This window comes from Salmo trutta, chromosome 36, assembly GCF_901001165.1.
Source record: "Salmo trutta chromosome 36, fSalTru1.1, whole genome shotgun sequence".
Lineage (NCBI taxonomy): Eukaryota > Metazoa > Chordata > Actinopteri > Salmoniformes > Salmonidae > Salmo > Salmo trutta.
Genome location: NC_042992.1, coordinates 16,437,656 through 16,464,971, shown reverse-complemented (window position 1 = coordinate 16,464,971; position 27,316 = coordinate 16,437,656). Strand labels below are relative to the sequence as shown.

The window sequence follows — 27,316 nt, the reverse complement described above, 5'->3', positions numbered from 1 at the left end:
CACCTACCAATATATATATTGAACCACAAACAGCGTCAATTTCCCCATTTGACATTCGGGTTGGTTCCTTCCATGGCCACCAGATGGTGCTAAATCAGTATATTTGGAAATACCTATAGTGAAGAAAACAGTGAAGTAAATATTTCTTACTTGCTTGTCAATCTTCAATGGAGTCCTGTGTCAGTGCTAAGCAAGAGACACAAAATCAACACCTTTGGATTCTTGGTTTTAATAGTCATTGGTCAGTGAGTTAAAAAGGCATTGATTGATCTACAGCAATCCTCCAAAACTCCAACTTTATTTGAACCCTTTCATGCTTCACACAATCACCACCGTCTCTTATGCTTATTAACAAGTACAGTAGTTCAAATAAGCCCCATCCCATTCAGGTCCCTTTATACCAAAAAGTATCATTTACAAAGGAAATACAAAAGAGAATTCATAGAATCATATAAAAGCTTTGAATGATCAACCATTCAGTACAAATATTTGATTTAAAAAAAGGCCCTAGTGCAAAGCACCACAAAAAGCAGTCTTCTGCAGTACAGCTGATTTCAATAATAAGCACTTCAATGGCAACACACATGATAATTAATCTCCATTGGTTATAGAATCCCAATCAAGTGAACCAGAAAAGTTATTTTAGGAAAGGTTTAGTAGAGTGAGCAGAGTGCAGGTGCTGTTGAAGTTTCAAGTACTGATACAAAACGCTGCATTGATGTAAGTCTGGGGAAGGGAAAACTGAAAACTAGCTGTTATTGGTCGAGAGGTTTGGAACCCTTTGTTATTGATCTATTAACTAAAATTACCACCTGGTGATGATGTCACCAGGCTGTCAAACTCCTTCCATGCAAGACATGCTGTTTAGAAAGTCCTGTGTAGATTGTATTTTCAATTAGCAACTATCAGGAACCAACACTGATCAAATGTTCTTGCTTTTACAGTGTTCTTTTCATCAGCAGTTGTACAATATGATACAAAACACAGGAAAAAAAGAATTTTGACTGCACTGGGCTTTTAAGAGAATCAAGCCCTTGAGAGATCAACACTTGATGAATGCTACAGTAAGCAATGCTATGTGCTAGCTGAAATTGTGAGGCTATGGAAGAGAGCAGACAACATTGCTGCAGACAAACACCCATATGAGAATATTGCTACTATGAAAGTGAAATTAACATGTTTATGCTTTTGTTAGGCACAGTAGATTTTAGATTAAAACACGTAAAAAAAAAACTCCTCAGAAAATACAACTGTTCAGTTTTTAAGGCACATTGTAAGCACAGTAAATCAGCCTGTGTAAAGAATGTTTTTACACAGCACAGTGAAGACTACCAAACAACCATGTCAAATGTCCCACCACCCTCAGGCAATGGTGAAATTGTACTTAGCGCACGCTTAACAGTGTTTCAAGTCTTGTTTGAACGACCCAATCTGATCCTACCTTGAACACAGTCTTCAAAACAGAGTCAGAAGCTGATGAGTAGAAAGCATGTAGCCTTCTAGCATCACAGAGTCCACTTCATTCACTCACACAAGATGGGGCTTGTATAGTAAGTCTCATACGATACCAAGCTTTTTAACTTAATTAGCTATCTTTGAGTAACAAACCCCAGATTAACAACACCTAGGAAAGACCCCTAAATGAATCATATTTGTTTAAACATTTTAGTTTCATTTCAAACCCCAGAAAACACCCTGAGATGACTTGTGTTTTACCTGTAAAGAAAAAACACAAAAATATTTTTAAAAACATTGTGCAATGCATAAGTATTTGTTAGCATCTATGCTTATCCCACTGAATTAAAGAAACTGAATCCCTGTGACGACATTGTTCCTCTTTCAAACCAGTATTTTAGAACTGACACCACACGTTCAAGCTTCCTTATTGTTTTTCAGCCCTCACAGTGAGGTCAACTGTAAAGGAGGAATCCCGACAGACAGAAATATTGTCAACTCAGGTGTGGACCCCATTTGGTTTGCAAAGGCACTTTAAATTAGGACATTTGTCAAGTCTTCAGTAGTGTGCAGAGAGTCTCTCCCTCCCTCCAAAAGGTCACTTAGGGTGAGGTTAGTCCCTCCCATTCTCAAACTTCCAGCGCTGTTGCTTGTCCCCGGGCGTGCACATTATCATCTGGACGTCCGTGCGTCCCTCGACTGTCCGGTAGGAGGTGATACACATGTCTGAGTGAGGGTGGTAGATTGTCCCGTCCTGAAGTGGTAAGAGACATCAGTTCATAAGGGGTGTGTGAGTTTCAAGCTCATTTTTCATGATAAAAATGCACCTTTAGAATAAACCATTCCATGCATCATCGTATTTGCAGACTTATGCAAGATAGCCTACTATTCCTAATGTGATGATTACATTGGATACCGTAATTTCCGGACTATTAAGCGCACCTGAATATAAGCCGCACCCACTGAATTACATTTTTATTTTGAACATAAATAAGCTGCACATGTCTATAAGCCGCAGGTGCCTACCGGTACATTGAAACAAATTAACTTTACACAGGCTTTAACGAAACACGGCTTGTAACAAAAAATTAAAAATTAGCAGTAAGCTTTAGTTGTCTTTTTGCACTGAGTCAATTCCTCACGCTGCTGTTTCCAACGTCTTATCATCGACTCATTAAGACCAAGCTCCCGTGCAGCAGCTCTATTTCCTTTTCCAACAGCCAGATCAATCGCCTTCAACTTGAAAGCTGCATCATATGCATTTCTCCGTGTCTTTGCCATGATGAGGGTGACAAAATGACTACCGTAATCAGAATGATGGGAAGTTTGAGAGCGCTCGATTTAATTTAAACAGTAAACTAAAAAGTAGTTTGACCTTAACCCGTTCGGCAATTTCATTGGTCTAATGAAAGCTTCATGCCGCCAAAAAACTGAGCACGTCACAGAATGTTTTTTTGGAGAAAAAAAAATTGAAAGCGGGAAAAATCCATATATTAGCCGCGTCATTGTTTAAGCCGCGAGGTTCAAAGCCTGGGAAAAAAGTTGCGGCTTATAGTCCGGAATTTACAGTAGTCATAATTTAGGCTAATAATAGAACTCAATCATTGTTCGCAAAAAAATATGGCCTTTTATAATTTACGACACTTTATATGACTGAAGACATTAGCAGAATCTTTTTTAATACGATAAAAATGACAGGGTGGCCTACTCTGCTGATACTGACAAACAGATCAATAAAAACGACGTTGTCTGATCCATATAATAGGCCTACACAAACACAATATGAAATGATCGTCCAAAAACAAATCACTTACCCAGTGATAAAGAGTGAACAATATTCATAACATACATGCGCACTCACCGGTAATATGGCCGATGCTCTCTGCTAGTGCTGATAAGATAGGCTATGACGTTCAATCAATTAAGTTGAGAATGTTGATAACTAAAAGACAGATTAAATTATTTTCTATTGTTTTCTCTTTACAGCAATAGCCACTTGCTTTCCAAACTATGTTTTCTCGCAATTGTATTTTTGAATATTGTGATATGCGTGGCTGGGCCTTTACTTTTCACTGGGTCGCAACTAAACAATCATCTATTTGGTATATGCTCCGCGTGCTGCCCAAACTGCAGGCCCTTCTAACTGCAGGCAATGCAATTTAACAGTCCACAGGTTATTAGTGATTTTTTTAAGCTAATGATCCTCTATGGCCAAACCATGCTTTCTGTTGCAGTAGCCTATTTTGAATGATTGTATTTATTTCTGTATAGACCGGAGTAGGCTAATTACGGTATATAATTTTGGCAATTTAATTCAATTTACTTTAGGGGAAGCTTAGCTTCTCCTAGCCTTATGCGCGCGCCGCCTATGATCCAGGTAAGGCATTATAGCTAGTCCGTGTCAAACTGAAAACTAAATGTAGTATAAAGACCACTAATAAGACATGGGACTTACATAGCGGTTTTCAAGGACCCAAAGTCGCTTAACAACTGTAGAAATTAAACCCAAAAAACTGTCTTTTCAAATTCGACCAGCCCAGTTGTACATACTCAATACTATAAATGCTTTGTTTTTCTGTGAATGAGTGAGTGAGCGTGTGTACGAGCATTCCTCTGTTCACATGAATCTTTATGCTTGCGTCTGCATCACTCACCTCTCTAAACTCCCAGATGATGGTGGGGGGTGTAGGGGTTCTGTCATGGGGGCAGTGTGTCATCCCAATGTAAATCTGTCCCTCGGGGACCTCGGCACACAGCTCCGTCACAGAGTTATAGCGGATCTCCTTATGGGTCGTGTACTCAAAGTACTGGGGGGGAAGGAGAGAGAGAGGCATTTACATGCATGCTTTCTGAATTATAGTGATCACTGTCCTCCTGGGGAATGGATCAATGTTTCCTCACTGTGCTTCTGCTTATCAAATCAGCAGCTCTGAACATTAGCGTTCCACCGCTAAAAGAGATTTCACCAGAACAATCTCTTCCCTTTGAGAGATTAGGATTGGATTTAGGTCAAATTAATGTCTGTTGACCAAACATTTGTGTGCACCTCTCTCTCTCCCCCCCTCTGCATCCCCTCCTTTTTCATCTCTCCCTCTGAGAAATGGCTGCTGGATGGATCTCCATTGAGCCAGATTTTAGTGTGTACTGAACAGTCAGTGGTGTTCATCATGCTAATAAGGACAAGGCTACCAACCATTTCCATCACCCAGATATAAACACTGAGGAAGCGTCCCAAATGGCACCCTATTCCCTATATAGTGCGCTACTTTTGACCACAACCCATAGGGCTCTGGTGAAAAGTAGTGCACTATTTACACAATAGAGTGCCATTTGGGACACATCCTAGGCTAATTCTCCACGGGTGTCATTTCTAAACCCAAGCCTCAGAGAGACAATCAGACCGAGGGTAAATCAATCTTCAATGGTCCGATCATTTGCTTCATTCTCCTCACATCCTATGCATCTTTCAGACGGGGTAACAGTGAATTCTATTTAAAGAAAGAGTTCTCCCTCCTGTCTTGAAAAACCGTATTTATCCAGTCTAGGCCACTGTCTGTGGCCTCATGTATCTTTCAAATGGAACTAGGGGGGACCTCTAAAGAGAAGGTAGAGGTTCCTGTTTCTTGTTTTAGAGCAGGTTGTGGAAAAATAGATTTTCAGTCACACACATGGTGCTTTTAGAAGCGATGTACACCTGATGCAATGCATCAGAGTAATCAGAGAGATATAGCTGGTGGAGATAGGCATTCAGGCAGAGGCCTCCACTACCCTCTGTTTATGACTGGACATAAAATATTCATCCATACAGCCCAGCAAGTCTTGGCTATTAACTACCTATAAACTAACTTGGCTAGAAAAGTTATACAACTTAGTTGAGTGTTTAAGATATCTAAAAGATTTAGGATTAAAATATTATTTAGGACACTGTCTGGCAATACTAAAACAAAGTTTAAGATGCCTTTGAAGCTAGATTCTAGATGAGGTGGATATTCTCCCGTGGTCACCAGATATGGTTGATATTCAGAAAAAACACTCCGTCTGTCCATCAGGGAGACAGACGTGGGTCAGGGAGGGTTGAGAGACAAAATAAACAGACGTGAAATTTTAAAATCACCTGGTTGCCGCCCTGCCCATGGCAACTGAAGAGGGAGACGTGTGCCCCCGTGGGATTGTGGTCCGGAGCGTTGTAGTCCAGGCACTCTGAATGGATCCCAGAGCTAAGCAACTGTGATGAGGAGAATGATCCAGATTAGCATCATGAGATCTGCCATCCATGTTTCTGCATTGCTTTCTCTTTGGGGGTTTAGGCTGGGTCTCTGTAAAGCACTTTGTGACAACTGCTGATGTAAAAAGGTCTTTAGAAAATACATTTGATTGATTGATTGAAACAATTGCCTGGGGTGAAGTCAACAACTTGAGTGTCACGTCCTGACCATAGTAAGTGGTTATTTTCTATGGTAGAGTAGGTCAGGGCGTGACAGGGGGTGTTTGTCTATGTTTTGTATTTCTATGTTCAGTTTCTAGTTTTGTAATTCTATGTTGGTTTTGTATGACCTCCAATTAGAGGCAGCTGGTCGTCGTTGTCTCTAATTGGAGGTCATATTTAAGTTGATGTTTGTCCCACCTGTTTTTGTGGGTGATTATTTGTGAGTAGTGTGTTTCTCCTCTGCGTCACGGTTTGTTATTTTGTAGATTTCAATTATTTGATGCATTGCATAGTTTTCACGGATTAAATAAATATGTGGAACGAAACACACGCTGCACTTTGGTCCGATCCTTTCGACAGCTGTGACATTGAGTCCACACCTAGACACTTATTGATGCCACCTATATACATTTGAAAGAAAAAAGTGCTGGATTATGCTGCTTGTCTTTACATTTTTTTTCAAGTGGTGCTCAAGATTTTCAATTGTATTTATTACATATGGGGGGAAAAAAAATGTACTTGATTATGACATGGAGACAGAGACAAACTGATAGAAACAGAGAAACAGACAGAGACGAACAGAGACTCACCGCCCCGTGCCAGCCCTCCCTGTCCTCTGGTACATGCAGGTCAGGGTAGATGTTGTTCAGGTACCATTCAAAGCTGTTACACTTCAGTCTCTCTCGAAGGACCACCCTCTCTGAGATGTCCCCATATGTCTCCTGTGGAAAAATAACACACTTATTTAGCTAGCGCCAATTTCCACACACAACTCTAAAGCTACAGCAGAATAATAGGCTAAATCTCCCTGCAATGCTAAATGCAGCTCAGGTCAAAGTTGACAATCCTAAGAGTGGTTTGATATGACACACCATATCATGACTACACATACACTACATGTTCAAAAGTATGTGGACACCTGCTCGTCGAACATCTGGTCCCCCTTTTGCTGCAATAACAGCCTTTGCTGTGGGGACTTGCTTCCATTCAGCCACAAGAGCATTAGTGAGGACGGCACTGATGTTGGGCGATTAGGCCTGGCTCCAAATGGGAATTCCAATTCATCCCAACGGTGTTCGATGGGGTTGAGGTCAGGGCTCTGTGCAGGCCAGTCAAGCTCTTCCACACCGATCTTGACAAACCGTTTCTGTATGGACCTCGCTTTGTGCACGGGGGCATTATGCTGAAACAGGAAAGGGCCTTCCCCAAACTGTTGCCATAAAGTTGGAAGCACAGAATCGTCTAGAATATGGTGTAGCGTTAATATTTCCTTTAACTGGAACTAAGTGGCCTAGCCTGAACCATGAATAACAGCCCCAGACCATTATTCCTCCTCCACCAAACATAACAATTCAGGCAGGTAGCGTTCTCTTGGAATCCGCCAAACCCAGATTTGTCCGTCAGACTGCCAGATGGTGAAGCGTGATTCTTCACTCCAGGAGAACGAGTTTCTACTGCTCCAGAGTCCAATGGCAGCAAGCTTTACACCACTCCAGCCGACGCTTGGCATTGCTTGTGTGCGGCTGCTCGGCCATGGAAATCCATTTCATGAAGCTCCCGACGAACAGTTATTGTGCTGACATTGCTTTCAGAGGAGGTTTGGAACTCGGTAGTGAGTATTGCAACCAAGGACAGATGAATTTTTACGCGCTTGGCGGTCTGTTCTGTGAGCTTGTGTGGCCTACCACTTCGCAGCTGAGCCATTGTTGCTCCTAGATGTTTCCACTTCACAATTACAGCACTTTCAGTTGACCGGTATAGCTCTAGCAGGGCAGAAATGTGAAGAACTGACTTGTTGGAAAGATGGCATCCAATGACAGTGTCATGTTGAAAGTCACTGTGCTCTTCAGTACGGGCCATTCTACTGCCAATGTTTGTCTATGGAGATTGCATGGCTGTGTGCTCGATGTTACACACCTGTCAGCAACGGGTGTGGCTGAAAGGGGTGTCCACATACTTTTGGCTATGTAGTGTATGTAGCTACATCCTGGGCCGTTATCTTGAACATGTTTGAATCCTGGTTGGGGAATTGCTGTTGTGTTCTGAAGAAAAGGATTTCCCATATGACATGTGTGTCATGACGTTGCCCTCTTTGAGTACAGGGAGGACAGTTGACCCCCTCCCCCTTGCACCATCCCCCAACCAGGCCCTGTGTGAAGGGGTGGTAAAATTCTAGAGGAGAATCTCCTGCCACATGGCCCATAGAGAGAGACACAGGAAATTCTTCCAACTCACAGAATTGGGGAACCGAACGACATTTATGTTCTGGAGAAGGTATAAAAGATTGGTGAAGAATCCAGCTACAAACTTGTACCGCTTGGTACAATTTTGTGATACTCAGAAGAGACAATATAGCCATATTACCATAAAACTGTTTATATAATAGCCTCAGCTATGGGACTTGCATCCAAATGGTTGTATAAAATGTATTAATAAGGATAAAGCTATTTGGAATACGTTGAGATGCTATGTACTGATGTTAATGTGATAGAATTGTATTTCTGTACCAAGCTTAACTCAGCCATCGGCACGCCCCCCCCCCCCCCCCAGGGACATGGACAGGACGTCATGTGACAAGCCTGTTCTATGTTCACGTATAAAACCCCCACCTAGAAGTTATTTCTTTAGACCAGCTTACCTCAGAAGAAAAGTTACCTATACCACGTGGTTAAACTTTTAGACTATCGAGACCGACAGAATAAGAACAAGTCTTTGATATTAATTATTAGTCTGCAGCTAAGTAAATTCTATCATTGAACGCGAAGACCAACGAAACATCCATTCTATAACGACATTAATGAATGTCGCTTTGAAAGATCCATTCTAACCCCGAGAGAGAGAGAGAGCGAGAGAGAGCGAGAGAGCGAGAGAAGAGAACTCTCCAACAGAATGACTCTCCAACAAGGATCCCGATGATCCCGACACTAAGCGTAAATATATATTGATTGCAATTGTTCCCGAATGAGTGAGCGTTCATGTGCAAAGGATTAGCATATCAATTGTTAATATTAATGAACTCTGTGTGCCTCCTCAGCTGCCCTTTATGACCCTTTGTTTAACAAGACACCAGCCATGCCTGTTTAGCCCACTAGGGCACATTACTCTACCAATTCTTTGTGACGATAATTACTGTTTGTATGCTTTCTGTGAATTACTTAGTTTAGTAAATAAATGATTTTAAGACAATTGATGTATGGATGACTTTAGTAAAGGCTGGATTCGTGCAGATACAACAATTTAGGACGTTTGGACTGAGACTGGACGCGAGGTAAAATACACCATTTAAACCAGAAGATAATCGGCCTATACTATAATAGAATATAATATATAATGTTATAATATAGGAAAGTTATCATTTTGAAATCTGAATATTTTCCTTGGTGCCCCGATCTCCTAGTTAATTACAATTAAACGATTAATCAGTTTAATCACGTGATAATAATTACAGGGAGTTAATTGATAAACATGTCTTCAGTTTAATGGTGCCCCAAAGACATGACAGGTGTGAGAGGGTGTTGTTGAGATTGTTTAAGGAGGTAACGTTTGCCAAGGTGGCGAGTGATACTGTTGTACTAATGGGAGTAGTGGGACTCCCCACCTTGAACAAACCAAAGGGAGGGAATTCAAACACACGTCAGATTGTGTGACACTAAAGTTGGATTATGTGGTCCCTGATCAACCAGGGTGTATTCATTAGGGTACACCGTAGCAAAACATTTTGTAACAGAAACAATAAAACATGCATTTGTTATTGGACAGATTCAGGTAGGTCGTACTCCCTCCCTGTTTCGGCCCATTTGCTTCCGATTGGTTCCTTGGTTCTTCAATTTGTTTGGACAAAAACTACTTTGGTGGTTTAAACCAAAACCACTGTGTCCACATTTCTCTTCAAACAAAACACCTTGATAAAGGCCTATATGTAAATGACGCCCAAGTGAATTCAAACCTGCCAGTTCTCTCTGGCACCCAGTCTCCATCTGCCTTTGGTAAGGTAATGTTTTGTTTGATCAAAGATCCCTGGCATTAATAATGTAATTCATTTCAGAGTGGTGAAACCAAGAAACCTTGATGTCAGCCAACACAAAAAAAAAGAGAGAGGGATACACACACACAGATGATTCGTCTCACACCCAGACAGCACCTCATCAACACTGCTGACACCTAGACAGGTGAAGCAACACCTCCAACTAAGTTAACCCATTACAATATATAGCCAAATCTAAGGTGTTCCTTCCTTGGTATAGCCTAACCATCACAGCTTTAACTAGAGCATGCCCTACTTAACACCTGCTGGAATTATGCACTTTACAATAAGTTACTTTACCTTTATCACTTAACAATAAGTTACTTTACCTTTATCACTTAACAATAAGTTACTTTACCTTTATCACTTAACAATAAGTTACTTTACCTTTATCACTTAACAATAAGTTACTTTACCTTTATCACTTAACAATAAGTTACTTTACCTTTATCACTTAACAATAAGTTACTTTACCTTTATCACTTAACAATAAGTTACTTTACCTTTATCACTTAACAATAAGTTACTTTACCTTTATCACTTAACAATAAGTTACTTTACCTTTATCACTTAACAATAAGTTACTTTGTCGCTTTATTACAATACAACAAGTTTGTTTATTGCTTTATTACATTACAATAAGTTACTTAATCACTTTACAATAAGTTAAGATAGCATTTTATTGTAAAGTGTACTACAGTACTTTACCCTTCTGGCCGGTGGGTTTCTGTTGTAGAAGTGCTGTTTATAGGTGTCCATCCACACCTCCGCAGCACGGACCGTGTTCTGGAGGAACTTGGGCCTGGCGTAGGGTGCTTTCTTTGGGAAGACGTGGCCCACGTGGGAGCAGGGGTGGATCTCCAGAGAACCTCCACACTGCCACACCTGTGGAGCAGATGAACCGATGAATAAAACATAGTAAATGACATTTTATATAAAAATTGTAGAGTATCCCTTCACCTAATCGTTCTGGCAAAAATCCAGACAAGATGCATGGGACTCAAACCTTCCCATAAGATTTGTGGAGAGGTTTTCCTTTCCACACAAGTCAAATTAGTGCCTCAATGTTCTCCAGACTATGGAAAAGGATCCAAATTGGGATGTAAGTGGTGTGATAATGTGGGCAGAAACCACGATGGACATTGTCTATGAATAATCAGCAACACGACCGCTCTTCTTCTCTGTCCTCTCTCAGCTATTATACAAATGACAGAGAATCAAAAAACATTTTTAATTGTATCCATTTCCTGCAGAACATTTTATTTATAGTATGAACTTGCATCTTATAAATTGCTTGTTTTCCCACTACGGCCAAGAAAACAGCTTGAGGGAAATGACACGTAGCTAGGCTACCTCACGATTTGCTAACTACATTTAACGACTTCCTTGAGTTATGCCCTAATTACCAGACAGATTCTCTCAGTGTAATGGATACTTAGCTACACCTCGTAGAACCCTATTCATTCTCATCAAAACATTTAATTCCCGTGCAATATTTATTTCTTTGAAGTCCCAAAAAAACTGTTGTAAACCAATTCACAAGACATCAATTATGAATGGGGATTCGCAGAGGCATTTTATTTATACATACATAAAACATCACTGAAGGTGATACCCCATCCACCTTTAGTTTAACAAAGAATATCAGCCTATATCAATTTTCCTCAAATAAAACATTTAAACCTTTTTATGCACCATCTTATAGTTTTTTCTCCCCAATTGGTAGTTATGACCTTGTCTCATTTCTGCAACTCCCCAACGGGATCGGGAGAGGCGAAGGTCGAGACATGCGTCCTCCAAAACATGACCCGCCAAGCCACGCTGCTTCTTAACACACTGCTCACTAACCCGGAAGTCAGCCGTATCAATGTGTCGGAGGAACCGCCCGGTTCACCCGCCCCTGCCACAAGGAGTCACTAGAGCGCAATTAAGCCAAGGAACGCCCTCCGGCCAAACCCTCCCCTACACGGACGGCACTGGGTTAATTGTGCACCTGGGATCGAACCTCAGGCTGTAGTGGCACCTCAGCATTGCGACGCAGTGCCTTAAGACCGCTGCGCCACTCGGGAGGCCGACAGACTTTTAGTAAACCTTTTTGCGAGCCTAGATCAGAATGCAGGTAAGTGTCCTTTCTATTTATTACCAAGGACCTGAGGTAATAAACTCAGCAAATAAATAAACGTCCTCTCACTGTCAACTGCGTTTATTTTCAGCAAACTTAACATGTGTAAATATTTGTATGAACATAAGAGTCAACAACTGAGACAAACTGAACAAGTTCCACAGACATGTGACTAACAGAAATGGAATAATGTGTCAAAGGGGGGGTGAAAATCAAAAGTAACAGTCAGTATCTGGTGTGGCCACCAGCTGCATTAAGTACTGCAGTGCATCTCCTCTTCATGGACTGCACCAGATTTGTCAGTTCTTGCTGTGAGATGTTACCCCACTCTTCCACCAAGGCACCTGCAATTTCCCGGACATTTCCGATCCAACAGGTCCCAGATGTGCGCAATGGGATTGAGATCCAGGCTCTTCGCTGGCCATGGCAGAACACTTACATTCCTGTCTTGCAGGAAATCACACACAAAACGAGCAGTATGGCTGGTGGCATTGTCATGCTGGAGGGTCATGTCAGGATGAGCCTGCAGGAAGGGTACCACATGAGGGAGGAGGATGTCTTCCCTGTAACGCACAGCATTGAGATTGCCTGCAATGACAACAAGCTCAGTCCGATGATGCTGTGACACACCGCCCCAGACCATAACGGACCCTCCACCTCCAAATCGATCCCGCTCCAGAGTACAGGCCTCGGTGTAACGCTCATTCCTTCGACAATAAATGCAAATCCGACCATCCCCCCCTGCTGAGACAAAACCATGACTCGTCAGTGAAGAGCACTTTTTGCCAGTCCTGTCTGGTCCAGCTACGTTGGGTTTGTGCCCATAGGCGACGTTGTTGCCGGTGATGTCTGGTGACGACCTGCCTTTACAACAGGCCTTACAAGCCCTCAGTCCAGCCTCTCTCAGCCTATTGCAGACAGTCTGAGCACTGATGGAGGGATTGTGCGTTCCTGGTGTAACTCGGGCAGTTGTTGTTGCCATCCTGTACCTGTCCCGCAGGTGTGATGTTTGGATGTACCGATCATGTGCAGGTGTTGTTACACGTGGTCTGCCACTGCGAGGACGCTCCCTGTAGCGCCGTCTTAGGCGTCTCACAGTACGGACATTGCAATTTATTGCCCTGGCCACATCTGCAGTCCTTATGCCTCCTTGCAGCATGCCTAAGGCACGTTCACGCAGATGAGCAGGGACCTGTGCATATTTCTTTTAGTGATTTTCAGAGTCAGTTGAAAGGCCTCTTTAGTGTCCTAAGTTTTCATAACTGTGACCTTAATTGCCTACCGTCTGTAAGCTGTTAGTGTCTTACCAAACGTTCCACAGGTGCATGTTCATTAATTGTTTAGGGTTCATTGAACAAGCATGGGAAACAGTGTTTAAACCCTATACAATGAAGATCTGTGAAGTTATTTGGATTTTAACAAATTATCTTTGAAAGACAGGGTCCTGAAAAAGAGATGTTTCTTTTCTTGCCGAGTTTAGATGAACAGCAAACGCCACAGGCACTGAGAAGTTGATGCCATATTAAATAGACAGTGTCCAGCCACTGAGAAGTTGATGCCATATTAAATAGACAGTGTCCAGCCACTGAGATGTTGATGCCATAGTGTCAGTGGCAGTGTCCAGTACTCACCCTAAAGGACAGTTCTAGGTTCTCTCCTCCCCACACATCCATGCCCATGTCATATGTGCCCAGGTGCTCAAAGTACGCCTTGCTCACTGCAAACAGTCCACCAGCCATGGTAGGAGACCTGAGAGAGATAGAGAGAACAGTGGAACATGGAGTTGAGCACCACCAACAGTCAGAGAGACTTGAAGACTTTTAAAATGACCTGTCACCTGGCCAAGAGGGCAGCTAAAGTAAAAGCAATGTTTTGGTCTAGTTGCATCACCAATCAAACTAGATAACTGATTAACTCAAGGATTGGAGGAGAGAAGGAAAGATGCATTTCAAAACATTTAAAACAAGGCCGGAGAGTATTTCAGTTTGGATTATAACTTTTAGTCAGAGCATTAGTGTCCTGGCCAGAAGTAGTACACTATATAGGGAAAAGCATGCCATTTTGGACACAGCCAGAGATCTCATTTTGTAAACAAACTGATGACCAGACAGTACTGACCTGATAGGTTCGATGCGGGACTTGCGTTTCTTGCGTTCGACCTCAGGGATAGCGTGCCACTGGAAGGTCAGCCTCCAGTCGAAGCCTCCGATCATGGGCTCATCTGTCTGCATGTAGAACTCAAACGAGTTCCAGTCGATGGTGTCGATCACCGGACACACGATGGTGCTCTCATTCTCACCAATCCTGGAGGGAGGAGAAGATCCACATGAAACTATCTGTAATCACATTGTCAATATGGTGGCTACGTGACACACACCTCTCCAGCAGCGGCTCGATCCAGCCGGGGACACACTCGCAGTGACAGTCCAGGAAGGTCAGTACGTCACCCGTGGCGTAGGTGGCGCCGATGAGCCTCGCCCTGACCAGCCCCTCCCTCTTGTTGGTGCGGATGAGGCGGACACGCTCCCAGTTACTGATGTACTGCTCCAGTTGAGACTTCAGATAGACTGGGTTTCACACAGAGATAGATGGTCAAGGCTTCACTCTTTCTCTCTCTCCCCCCTTCCCTTGCTCACTACCCTCTTGCTCGCACTGCACCTCTCCCTACCTCACTGCACACACCTCTACCTCACTGCACACACCTCTACCTCACACCTCCCTCTCTCTAACTCACTGCACACCTCAACCTCTCTCTCTCTCTCAACATGACTGAGAAGCCACATAACATTACATTGCACTTTTCACTGGCTGTCCCTCAGGTTGTGGCAGGAGGACACATATTTGGCTGCCAAAACATTTTGGCTTTTAACCCAATAAATATTAGATTTTTTTCTTCATCTTTTATAGTTTCAAATTCTTAGTACTTAATGATAATTTTAAGGGTGGAAAGATTCTCTTAAATCTGAGTATTTGTCACAGTGTAATAGGAAATGCAGCTCTGTCTCTACCTCTCCCCTGGAGCAGAGTGAGCACAGCCTGTCCTCTCTGGGCAGCCAGGTTTGTCCGACAACCAGTCTCTATAGCCAGACTGTGCTCTCTGGTCTGTACCTAGTCAGTGTTTCTCCATGTTCTGTCAGATAGTACATGGTGGCAGACTGTCTGTTTAGAGACAAATAGCATTGAAGTTTACTTTTTTGTGGTGTCTTTCCAATAGGTGATATATTTATTATTTTTGCTTTGTGCTGATTTGTTTGGGACAGATTTTCTGAGTGCTGTCCTAGGGTTCTATGGGTTGGTTTGGGTTAGTGAACTGAGCCTCAGAACCAGCTAGCCCCTCTCTCTCTCTCTACCCCCTTATGCCTTCCCTTTCTCTCCCCCAAAACATTTCTTAATCAGGCAAAGCCAGTTTCATGCTCTGTCTCACCTCGGTCACTGAGGTCATCTATGAGAATGATCTCCCTCAGGAGGACAGCGGGTGTGCTCTCCAGAACACTGTGGATGGTTCTGAGCAGGGTGGACCAGGCCTCGTTGTAGAACGCTATGATCACGGACGTGGTCGGCAGACGGCGGTAGTCAAACGTCTTAGCTCTGCATCTGTACCCAAACGAAAGAGAGAGTTGTTGTTCGGAGGATCAGGTTATAAACTGACTGCAAGACTGACCACACAATCAGTGGCTCATTGGAGAGTTGCTTTGGTCAGCGCAGGAGAGGAGCATTTGGTGTCATTCCTATCGGGAGCTGTGGAAACAGCAAGAGGCAGAAATGTGAAGGGAAAGAAATCACACCGATGTCCCACATGCCTGAGCAGTTCTCACGTAGAGACGAAAGAAAGAAAAGAAAGGGAGAAAGAAAGAAAAGCCAGTCAGGGAAGTAGGCTACTCTTTGTAAAGTAATGGACACAGACAGCTCATATGCCTTAAAAAAGGATCCAGGCCTCATGCCAAGCTGTCTGCAAGCCCAGACAGATTCAGTGTTTATTAGAAGCTGACAGTGAGCCCAGACAGATTCAGTGTTTATTGGAAGCTGACAGTGAGCCCAGACAGATTCAGTGTTTATTGGAAGCTGACAGTGAGCCCAGACAGATTCAGTGTTTATTGGAAGCTGACAGTGAGCCCAGACAGATTCAGTGTTTATTGGAAGCTGACAGTGAGCCCAGACAGATTCAGTGTTTATTGGAAGCTGACAGTGAGCCCAGACAGATTCAGTGTTTATTGGAAGCTGACAGTGAGCCCAGACAGATTCAGTGTTTATTGGAAGCTGACAGTGAGCCCAGACAGATTCAGTGTTTATTGGAAGCTGACAGTGAGCCCAGACAGATTCAGTGTTTATTGGAAGCTGACAGTGAGCCCAGACAGATTCAGTGTTTATTGGAAGCTGACAGTATGCCAACTGTATGTTTCTGCAATCAGTATAATAACAGATGGTTACTGGTCTAAACGGATGACATTTATATGACATTTTAGTCATTTAGCAGAAACTCTTATCAAAAGTTACAGGAGCAATTAGGGTTAATTGCTTTGATCAAGGACAACAGATTTGTCACCTAAATCGGCTCGGGACTGAAACTAGCGCCCGTTCGGTTATTGGCCCAACGCTCTTAACCGCTAGGCTACCTGCCGCCTGATTGTACTGCCGGGAGGGGCGGGGGTCTCTGTGCCCTGTGTGGAGACGAAGATCATTTGGCTACTCACTCTTTCATTCTGTTGTCCTGGATGTGTCGGTGCAGGGAGATCTTATCACTGACAAAGATATTAATAGCGTATCTCTCCACGCTGTCCTCTTCCTGCTTCCTCTCCTCCGGACTGAGGTTCAGCCTGGTGGCCTTGCCCCACTCCCCGTGCGCGTTGGCATCCGCTGGCGCCTTCACGTACACGGGCCTGGCCAGCTGCTCGCCTCCCTGCTCCTCCACGGGGGAGAAGTGCCTGACCAGCAGGTTGCGGTCTCCTCTGTCCTCCCCTCCATCGGCCCCTGTAGAGGAGGCGGTGGAGCGGGCTAGGAGAATGTAGCCCAGCCATAGCACCCACAGCAGGAAGAAGGTCTTTGCTAGGAAGCCCAGCTTCCGGGACCAACGCACCCTCATCGCCCCTAGCAACGTGGAGTCTCACCAGCTGCCACTCAAGAGTGCCCAGGCCACACAGCTCTGTGGAAAACACAACAAACAGCGAGGGCTGAGAAAAGGTTTAGGTCCACTTTGGTCTATGATGAAAGTATTAGACACCATGTGCTGAGTTAAGTGGATCCATGACAGCCTTGAACCATGACAGTGAACCATTAGACCTACACCACATAAAAACAGGCTGTAATAGGAACTACCAGGTGAACAAAAAGGAGAGCAGTCGTAGTTACTAAAAAAATCCGGTTTATTACAAGTTGCAACAGGGAGACACCTCCAGTGCAGAAGCAGAGAAAGCGTCTAACTGGCCTCTTGGAGACTGGACCTTTACATCCTATTAAGACCACACCAAATGCTGTGTAAACACCAGCCTGAGAGGCTTGTAGGAAGACAAAACTAAAAGGCAGTGACTTCGTCAGCTGCTACAGAATCAGTGATCATAGAACGTCATCAATAGAACATTGAATAATCTGTGTCCTCGGTCCATGTACCTCCAGTCTGGCGTCAACCACCATCAACAGATATGACAATAATCCAGAACAAGTCTGGCGACTATCAACCTGCACCTTGTGTTACAAACAGAACACTGGAAAGTCTGTATTACAGAAAGTCCAACACTGTGTTGATTACTCTAAATTATCATCTTAAATATTTCCATTACAACAGCTGAATAATACTGATTATAACAAGTTATGCATAACTGTGATAGAAATCATTATGACAGTGGAGGTTGGGGATAGGCCTATCTGTTGATTAAAAATATGTTGATTCATTCAAATTCTCACTCAGAGCATTCCACATGACAACAAGATTTGATTAAGCACAAAACGCTTAAAGGCTAATGATTTTATGTTAATTTCCTTCCACTCAGCGGCAGCGCTAATGCTCGACAGAGACGTCTGTTTACTGCTAAATGAGAAAGCACTGCTAATGATGTCGCTCAAATTGACTAAACTGATGACAATCATCATCATCCAATATCAAGAATGACAAATTCAGGGCTAAATGGGAGCTGAAATTAAATAGAAATAGCAAAGATAGATCACTGGTGGAATTATAGGCTGCTACGCTGTGGTGTTGAGATGTTTCAACATGTAACTTTTTGGGTGACCTGACCAAATTCACATGGAAATGTGAGTTGTATCTGTAATTCTCATTGAAATCAAGTCTAAGAAGCGGTAGATCTGTTCTATTTCTATGCTTCCCGTTCTGCAGTTTTTTCATTTCAGTTTTGTACACCAGCTTTAAACAGCTGAAAACACAATATTTTTTGTTATGTGAAATATATATTTCACAGCGGTTTAGATGGTACAATGATTCTCTACACTGTTTTGTCACAAACTGAAATGAGGCAAACGATTAGAATTTTAGCAACCACAAAATGGTGGAGCGATTTCTGTACATTGCATCTTTAATCAAAGCCAACATTTTATACAGGAGGCAACACATATTGTACACCCTAGAAAGTTTTGAAAAAAATGGTTCCAAAAGGGTTCTCTGGCTGTCCCGATGTGATAACCCTTTGCAGAACCCTTTCCACCCTTTCCACAGAGGGTTCTACATGGAACCCAAAATGGTTGGGGAACCCAAAATCCGATGGGGACAGGCAGAGAACCCTTTTTTCAAAGCGTACTATATAGCCAAGGTTCTCTGAGGTGATAGGGTTAGGCAACAGTCTAGGCCTAATGTTCTTTGAATGGTCTTCTAGTAGTAACAACATGTAGGCTTAGATACAGTCAGATAGCTCAACTCAAAAGACAGGCAGACCAGAGGCAAATAAAAGAGGGCAGATACTATTAAACCCGTCTCCAGCATCACTCCTGCCATTGAGTGTAATCACAGCATTAATATTTCAGCAGGGATACTCAGTACAGCATCAGTGACTGACTGAGGCTTTAGACAGTAACTTCGACATGCTTTCATCCACTCTGTGCCTTCCTACTCCGGAAATAGCCTACATGTGATGTGTTCCAGCTTCCTACTGTATCATTGAGATTTTTTCCATTATCAAGACTAGACTGCTTTACTATAACGTCGTAAATTTAACTCTGGAAAATATTCAATCTTTGATCTTGACGGGGAAATTCTGAGAGGATGGCAAGGATGTTACCCCATAAATAGATTATTATATGATAGGCCTAAGCCAATACACCCTTAAAACATTGTCAGATTCAGGTGTTTCACAAACTGAGGAGAGTATTTGCTTGATGTGCGCTGAAGCATTGTTGAGTCACTAAGCACGAGTCTCCATTTCAGTTCTTCGAGGCATTACCAGGCCCATGCCTCTTTCACACTCAAAGCTCTGGTCACTGGCCAAGGGACTCCGAGGCCTGGGGTTACAAAATAGAGAACGGCACTAAACAAAACCTCCTTTATATTAGTAGTCCATCACAACTTCCTCCCACTGAATCTAATAGCCCTTGGTGGGGCTGGGGAGGGAGGGATTCGGACCAGCAGCCTAACACAAGGCTTAGGGAGAATCTCTGCCTCCTCTTTGGAGTAAGTCTGTGGGAGTTCTGCAGAATCCAAAACAAGTAGGACTACGCCACCAGCTCCAGGAGGCTTTGGGTCCGCCATCGCTGGCTGGCTACACTGCCCCGTTGCTACACTAACACCAATCTAGATACCACCTGATCTAGCATCTTCTGTCAGAGGGGGTTTTAAAAAGGGAGTCTGGACAGTGTTTAATCTTATGAAGGTCTGACTGACCAAAGCGCAGATGGATGGTTTGCTGCTGTTAAGAGTATAGGGACTATAGAGTTTAGTATACAGTAGGCTATAGGGACTAGAGTTGAGTGTACAGTAGGCTATAGGGACTATAGAGTTGTGTACAGTCGACTATAGAGTTGAGTGTACAGTAGGCTATAGAGTAGTGTACCGTAGGCTATAGAGTAGTGTACCGTAGGCTATAGAGACTATAGAGGAGTGTACAGTAGGCTATAGAGACTATAGAGGAGTGTACAGTAGGCTATAGAGACTATAGAGGAGTGTACAGTAGGCTATAGAGTAGTGTACCGTAGGCTATAGAGTAGTGTACCGTAGGCTATAGAGTAGTGTACCGTAGGCTATAGAGTAGTGTACAGTAGGCTATAGAGTAGTGTACAGTAGGCTATAGAGACTATAGAGTAGTGTACAGTAGGCTATAGAGTAGCGTACCGTAGGCTATAGAGTAGTGTACAGTAGGCTATAGAGGAGTGTACAGTAGGCTATAGAGAATACAGAGTAGTGTACAGTAGGCTATAGAGTTTAGTGTACAGTAGGCTATAGAGAATATAGAGTAGTGTACAGTAGGCTATAGAGTAGTGTACAGTAGGCTATAGAGTTTAGTGTACAGTAGGCTATAGAGAATATAGAGTAGTGTACAGTAGGCTATAGAGTAGCGTACAGTAGGCTATAGAGACTATAGAGTTTAGTATACAGTAGGCTATAGAGAGTGTACAGTAGGCTATAGAGACTATAGAGTAGTATACAGTAGGCTATAGAGTAGTATACAGTAGGTTATAGAGACTATAGAGTAGTGTACAGTAGGCTAGAGACTATAGAGTTGTGTACAGTAGACTATAGAGTTTAGTATACAGTAGGCTATAGAGATGTGTACAGTAGACTATAGCCACCTGGAGAAGGACTTTCATACAGCCATAATCCTGTATTCATTTGTGTGGTGGAATGAATTCTGCTGCTATGCACAAACCAGTTGGGCTAGAACCAGTTGGGCTAGCCTAGCCCTAGAATAATGTTCCACCATAATTATCATCAGCCTCTTCTTCTCTACTAGCACACCACTAAGAATGGATTTGGCATGCATTCTTAAAGTTATGCTCGTATGGACATTTGAATGTAGCCAATGTCTTCATCTGCAACAGCTATGGAGAAGAAACATCACCCTGACATTGACAGAGAGCTAGAGTAAGTACAAACACGGAACAGGGCTGCGCTTTTGCTGTCACATCAATCTCAGAGACCAGTCAAACAAGTTGCACTGACAACAGTAACTAAGTTAGAAAATAGGTGTCAGTACATTCCTACACACTACTGTGTGATTGTATCTGTGTCACTGAATAGTAGTATACTGAATGGTACAGTGATTGGATTGGTACACTGCAAATGAACAGCTGGACAACCTGAAACATGAAGGCCAATATGTGAGAGTTTACGCGCTGTTAACCTATTTCCACAATGGAAATAAGTCTGACTTGTTTGTGATATCCCTGTCACGTTTTTAAAATGTATATACTGTGTGTTTTTTCAACCGGCAAATAAAATCAATCAACCTTCAGCACTGAAAAACCTCTGACAAAATAGGTACTAGTACATTCTGTTTTATACCATGATGTTATCAGTGTCACTGAATGTTGTAGGTTAAAATTGCCCCCCCAATGCTGATCTTGGGTCAGTTATGCATTTACCCCCCTAATGGTTAGAATTGGGGGAAGGGATGCTGATCCTATATTTGTACCTAGGGGGAACTCCCCCTCCCCCCAGAGTCACTGGTACACCAGAGAGGAACAGCTGGCCAGCTTCAACTAGGAGTGCCATCAGGCTTATGTGAGCATTTACTCAGTGTAAACATTCAGCATGGAAAAACATCCCTCAACGACACAAACGACTCCTCAGTGATTACACTAGACCTAAACATAGTAAGACTGACGGCTGGCCGTCTCAAACTGTATCAGAGGGTTGATAAGTGTTATTATATAACATGTATTTCACAGACCTCCATCACACTGACGCAAGTACACTATAGCCTACAGGGAAAGCTTGTAGTTCAGCTTTAGCCTACTTTCTCTTTAATAGACGGGATGCATTTTGCTTGCTGTTGACCCAAACTGTAAAATGATAACTGATGTCTTCTTGTATGTTGACAGGTTTAGTTATTGTTTTCCCAGATGTTTAGGTTGTGGTCTGAGTGCAGGGAGTGAGCAGAGGATCAATCTTCAGCATGACTATCTTTTGTTCCAACAGACTACATAGCTCGTTCAAGGAACTGGACATGCATCAATTATAGACAATACAGAATCACTTATCACTAACGCAAATATGCTGAGAAAGTTAAAACCGCAGAGAATGTAGATCCTCTTCAATTCAGATTTGACGAGGTTTACAGTGAGCTATAATAACTCGCTCATAGCTGGGACTGGGAAGGGTTTAAAAGCATTAGAATGAACACCAGTATCCATGTGAAATCAGGGAATAGAAAGCACACTTGCCAAATTAATCCTGTTGTTACAAACGGTTTATCACAAAATAACATTTGTAAAAGTTATTTGCATGGACATGGGTTAGGTTAGCCTAGTTCAGCTGTCAAGACAGAAGTTCTAACTAGCTAAATTAACTAGCTATCAAATCTGAGAGATTGAGTCTCTTTGATTAGATTAACTAACGTCAGCTTGTTATACACCAAACGGACGCTAGCGTATTACTCACTTGGAGCTGGATGCCCAGTCAGTAATTTTCGAGAACAAGAGACTTAAACATCAACTAACGTTAGCCACGTTTAGCAAAACGTCCTGTAGCAAAAGAGAAAGCTATCTGCTAGCCAGTTGACGGACCTCCTTAATAGTCAGCTCTGGTCCAGGGCGACCATTGGTGCTAGCTAAATTACCTTGCTCGATAGATTTCACCTGACTAGCCAAGTGTACAAGTTAATATAATTCTTACCTTATCATTCCACTACATTCCGTGTTCTTAGAAACTGCTCAGCGTCTTCTCTAGTCTTCTAGCTCTGACTACAGCTGTCAGTCAGCACAAGCACGTCCTCTCCACGTTGATGAGCGCTGGCTAGCTGGGGATGTCACTTCTACGTTCTGGAATTTAGGTAGCCAGCTCTTGTTTTCACTCGATTTCAATTCAATTCTTCAAGCTGTGTAATCAATTAGATACCAGACTAAATGTAAACGTACTGGAAAATATGTTTTACATTAAAACCGCTTGTTATTCCAGAAATTCAGGTTGGCTGACTGAGCAAGTGTAGTTGGTTGGTCACCAGGAAGTTAGAGCTAAACATTTTTTTTTAAAACACATGAGCATAGCATTGCGGGGGAAAATAATATTTCATCATTTTATAAAACGTGATGTCCACTTGTAACACTTTTTCTGCCATAAATAATACAATAATAACAATGTAGCTAATTGATCTTATATATTGTGTGTGTGTTTGGCCTTATGTGACACTTTACCAGTTAATCCATAACTGTAATAGTACATATATATATATATATATACTACTGTTCAAAAGTTTGGGGTCACTTAGAAATGTTCTTGTTTTTGAAATTAAAGCATTTTTTTTTGTCCGTTAAAATAACATCAAATTGATCAGAAATACAGTGTAGACATTGTTAATGTTGTAAATGACTATTGTAGCTGGAAATGGCAGATTTTTATGGAATATCTACATAGGCGTACAGAGACACATTACCATCAACCATCACTTCTGTGTTCCAATGGCATATTGTGTTAGCTAATCCAAGTTTATCATTTTAAAAGGCTAATTGACCATTAGAAAACCCTTTTGCAAATATGTTAGCACAGCTGAAAACTGTTGTCCTGATTAAAGAAGCAATACAACTGGCCTTCTTTAAACTAGTTGAGTAACTGGAGCATCAACATTTGTGGGTTCGATTACAGGCTCAAAATGGCCAGAAACAAATAACTTTCTTCTGAAACTCGTCAGTCTATGCTTGTTCTGAGAAATTAAGGCTATTCCATGCGAGAAATTGCCAAGAAACTGAAGATCTTGTACGACGCTGTGTAATACTCCCTTCACAGAACAGAGCAAACTGGCTCTAAACAGAATAGAAAGATGAGTGGGAGGCCCCGGTGCACAACTGAGCAAGAGGACAAGTACATTAGAGTGTCTAGTTTGAGAAACAGACACCTCACAAGTCCTCAACTGGCAGCTTAATGAAATAGTACCCGCAAAACACCAGTCTCAACGTCAACAGTGAAGAGGCGACCCCCGGGATGCTGGCCTTCTAGTCAAAGTTGCAAAGAAAAAGCCATATCTCAGACTAGCCAATAAAAATAAAAGATTAAGATGGGAAAAAGAACAGACACTGGACAGAGGAACTCTGCCTAGAAGGCCAGCATCCTGGAGTCGCCTCTTCACTGTTGATGTTGAGACTGGTGTTTTGCAGGTACTATTTAATGAAGCTGCCAGTTGAGGACTTGTGAGGTGTCTGTTTCTCAAACTAGACACTCTAATGTTCTTGTCCTCTTGCTCAGTTGTGCACTGGGGCCTCCCACTCCTCTTTCTATTCTGGTTAGAGCCAGTTTGCACTGTTCTGTGAAGGGAGTAGTACACGGCGTTGTACCTTCACTCTGAGTTACTGCAGAGTGAAGGAAAAGCAGTGCTCAGCATATGTCGGAACTCATTCAAGACTGTTGGAAAAGCATTCCAGTTGAAGCTGGTTGAAAGAATGCCAAGAGTGTGCAAAGCTATCATCAAGGCTGCCACCTCTACTCCTGCTCCTCCTCTCTGGCGCTCGTTGTCGCCAGGTTACTCATTACGCACACCCGTCACCATCGACTATTAACATGGAACATAAGTAAAAATATCAGTTACAGAATGCTTACTAACATGGTCACAACTAAATGGAAGGACCACATTTTTTTACTACAGGTGAAAAAGCAATGCAAGTCAGGGAAAATCTGATGTAGGACATTCTGGGTGTAAACTATATATAATTTAACATTTTACATTTAAATATTTTCCGTCTGGATTTTAATGATTTGCACTTCATGAGACTCACCTGGACTCCATTGCCTTGCTGATTTCCTCCCCTATATCTGTCACTCTCTTTGGTTCTTTCCCCAGGTGTTATTGATTCTGTTCCAATGTTTTATGTCTGTATGCTACTCGTGTTTCTTGTTTTGTTCCATTATTTATTCAATTCACTCCCTGTACTTGCTTCACGATTCTTAGCGCACACGTTACAACGGCAAAGGGTGGCTACTTTTAGAATATAAAATATATTTGGATTTGTTTAGAACTTTTTTGGTTACTACATGATTCCATTTGTGTTATTTCATAGTTTTACAATGTAGAAATAGTCAAAATAAAGAAATACCCTAGAATGAGTAGGTGTGTCCAAGCTGTTGACTGGTACTGTATATGTGTATATATATTCTATCCATGGTTGAGACTCAAATAGGTGTGGCTTACAGGTTAGAGCATGCATTTATTAATGAGATTTTTATGTGCCCCCGTCTGAACTGTCAATATGTTTATGTAAGTTTGCATGCTTTTGAACATTAACATTATTTTTGACAACTTCTTAAAATTGACAAATAAAAAAAAAATTGTTGAATACTTGTGGGAATAAACAAAAGGCACATATATGCATAAATGTAAAAGGATGTGAAACACCCCCTTAAATGTGCTTGGGAATGGAGGAGTTAACCTCATCAAACCTTTGGACCATAACTGTTTGGCTTTGGACTTTTTTGTGGTCAGTATTTCACAACTGTTGGTTAAAGGAAGCCTTTCCTTCACATCCTACAGACCATTGTTGTACCCAGCCTTTATTACCTGGTAAATATCCATCTACTGTCTACATCCCTGTGTTTCAAAGCCTGAAGTAGCCTAGATAAACTGGACTTCAACTCCACCGACTTTATTGCAAAGGGCAGCCCCGGTGTGGCATATTTGAACAGTATAAAACAGGTTAGGCCTACTCTGTGTAATTGATTACATGGGCACGGCAATGTCAACAAATGTATGGCATGAGAACAGGTTTCTTTAACCAGAGAGCTGTCAGTCAGTTCAAGATTATTTGCCAAATAAAAACTTTGGAAATGTGGCCTTCAGTAAAAGGAGAGGAACTATATGAATGTGGCATGAGAACACTTGTGGCCACGTGTCAGTTCAAGTCTATAGCTATTGCGGACGACCGAGGATGGATCACTCAAACACTGAAAATATGAAACAAATTAAATTCCAATAGATAAAATTCACAGCCAGCTATCAGGAAAAGTGTTCTGTGTGAATCATTTATTTGCCTTCTCATTTCACAGCGTCAAGACAACGTTGCTTATGTTAGATCATTACCAACACATGGTTTATGGTTTCATAACTTAAAACAGGGTTTATGTTTGAATCTGATATCAAAGGCTGTAGAATGAGTTATGGCTGAAGTTCAATGCACAGACTGGTACTGATAAGAATATAAATGCAATACTGGAATGTACATGAGGTTGGTGGCACCTTAATTGGGGAGGACGAGCTCGTGGTAATGGCTGGAGCAAAATGAGTGGAATGGTATCAAATACATCAAACACATGGTTTTGAAGTGTTTGATGCCGTTCCATTTGATCCGTTCCAGACATTATTATGAGCCGTCCTCTTCTCAGCAGCCTCCACTGCTGGAATGTTGTCGATATTTGATGCAAATGCTGAGGATATTCAATGAAGCCAGTTATGATTTTTGTAAATAACTCAAGTTCACAATCATTCTCACAAGACTGTGAATCGTGTGTCACAGTATAATAACATAATTTTAACAGGGAAAGAGTATAGGCTACACCTGTTATCTTTTACGGTAAATTAACAAATGACAGCTACAAATTACCCCAAAAAATGATTTATTAACTGTTTAACATCTGGGCCTGTCGGGGTAAAGCTATGCATAGTTACATACAACTCCCTTCCCTCTCAGCATTTTTTACTTTACTTATAATCCCCTATAAGGATTGGTTTGGCGTCTTTTCCTCTAGGAGTCCTGTTCATGCCGGACAAGGCTTGGCTGGGCAGCAGTGTGCCAGGCTGCCAACCACCATTGTACTGGCCCATTGTTCGGCAGACACCTGTGACTATTGGTAGCCTGCCAGGGAACTTTTCTTTCATCTTCCATCTCTTTCTTTCTTTCTCATTTTCTCTTTCTCCTTCCCTCTCTTTCTCCTTCTCTCTTTCTCCTGTTGAAACCAATTGACACTTCTTTCTCTCCCAGGAGCCCCCAGACGGAACCAGAGGGGTCCCGTTTCCCTGATATCATCTGAGATCTCAAGCGACTAAACAAGAGGGACTCTTGTATAGTCTTACGTTTTAACCTTTCCTGAATCAAAAGCTTAATTAGTTGCAGCCTCTGAATTGTACAAGTTCGCTTACCCATGTGTTCCTAAAAAAAATTAAATGTTCATTCAATTCATTGATTAGAATTAAACATTCTACTAAACATACAA

At 42.3% G+C, this 27,316-nt stretch overlaps 1 protein-coding gene and 1 long non-coding RNA gene across 3 annotated transcripts; one reads left to right on the top strand and one right to left on the bottom strand.

Moving 5' to 3' along the window:
- Positions 1 to 213: 213 nt before the first annotated feature.
- Positions 214 to 25,145, bottom strand: LOC115175544 (polypeptide N-acetylgalactosaminyltransferase 4). 2 transcript variants are annotated; one of them, XM_029734840.1, is made up of 12 exons: positions 24,889 to 25,145; positions 22,799 to 23,000; positions 16,719 to 17,167; positions 15,452 to 15,621; positions 14,405 to 14,594; positions 14,146 to 14,331; positions 13,659 to 13,776; positions 10,614 to 10,790; positions 6,472 to 6,603; positions 5,570 to 5,680; positions 4,110 to 4,262; positions 214 to 2,209 (listed from the first exon to the last, which is right to left on the bottom strand). In XM_029734840.1, exons 3-12 carry the CDS (start codon positions 17,105 to 17,107, stop codon positions 2,069 to 2,071), a joined length of 1,767 nt encoding a protein of 588 aa, XP_029590700.1. In that variant the 5' UTR covers positions 17,108 to 17,167; positions 22,799 to 23,000; positions 24,889 to 25,145; the 3' UTR covers positions 214 to 2,068. The 2 variants fall into 2 exon arrangements, with proteins under 2 accessions (XP_029590700.1, XP_029590699.1); XM_029734839.1 differs by lacking the exon at positions 24,889 to 25,145 and having other exon boundaries at positions 22,799 to 23,145.
- Positions 20,859 to 27,316, top strand: LOC115175545 (uncharacterized). Its single transcript, XR_003872057.1, has 2 exons — positions 20,859 to 21,046; positions 27,085 to 27,316. It is a non-coding gene; the product is annotated as an uncharacterized LOC115175545 (long non-coding RNA).

Bases quoted from the DNA above. Each gene is read 5' to 3' on its own strand.
- LOC115175544 (XM_029734840.1), bottom strand. From the start codon at position 17,107: ATGAGGGTGCGTTGGTCCCGGAAGCTGGGCTTCCTAGCAAAGACCTTC. The intron at 13,777-14,145 runs GTCAGTACTGTC...TATCTCTCTCAG, and splicing joins TCCCGCATCGAACCTATCAG to GTCTCCTACCATGGCTGGTG. The intron at 6,604-10,613 runs GTAAAGTACTGT...ATTTTTCCACAG, and splicing joins GAAACCCACCGGCCAGAAGG to GAGACATATGGGGACATCTC.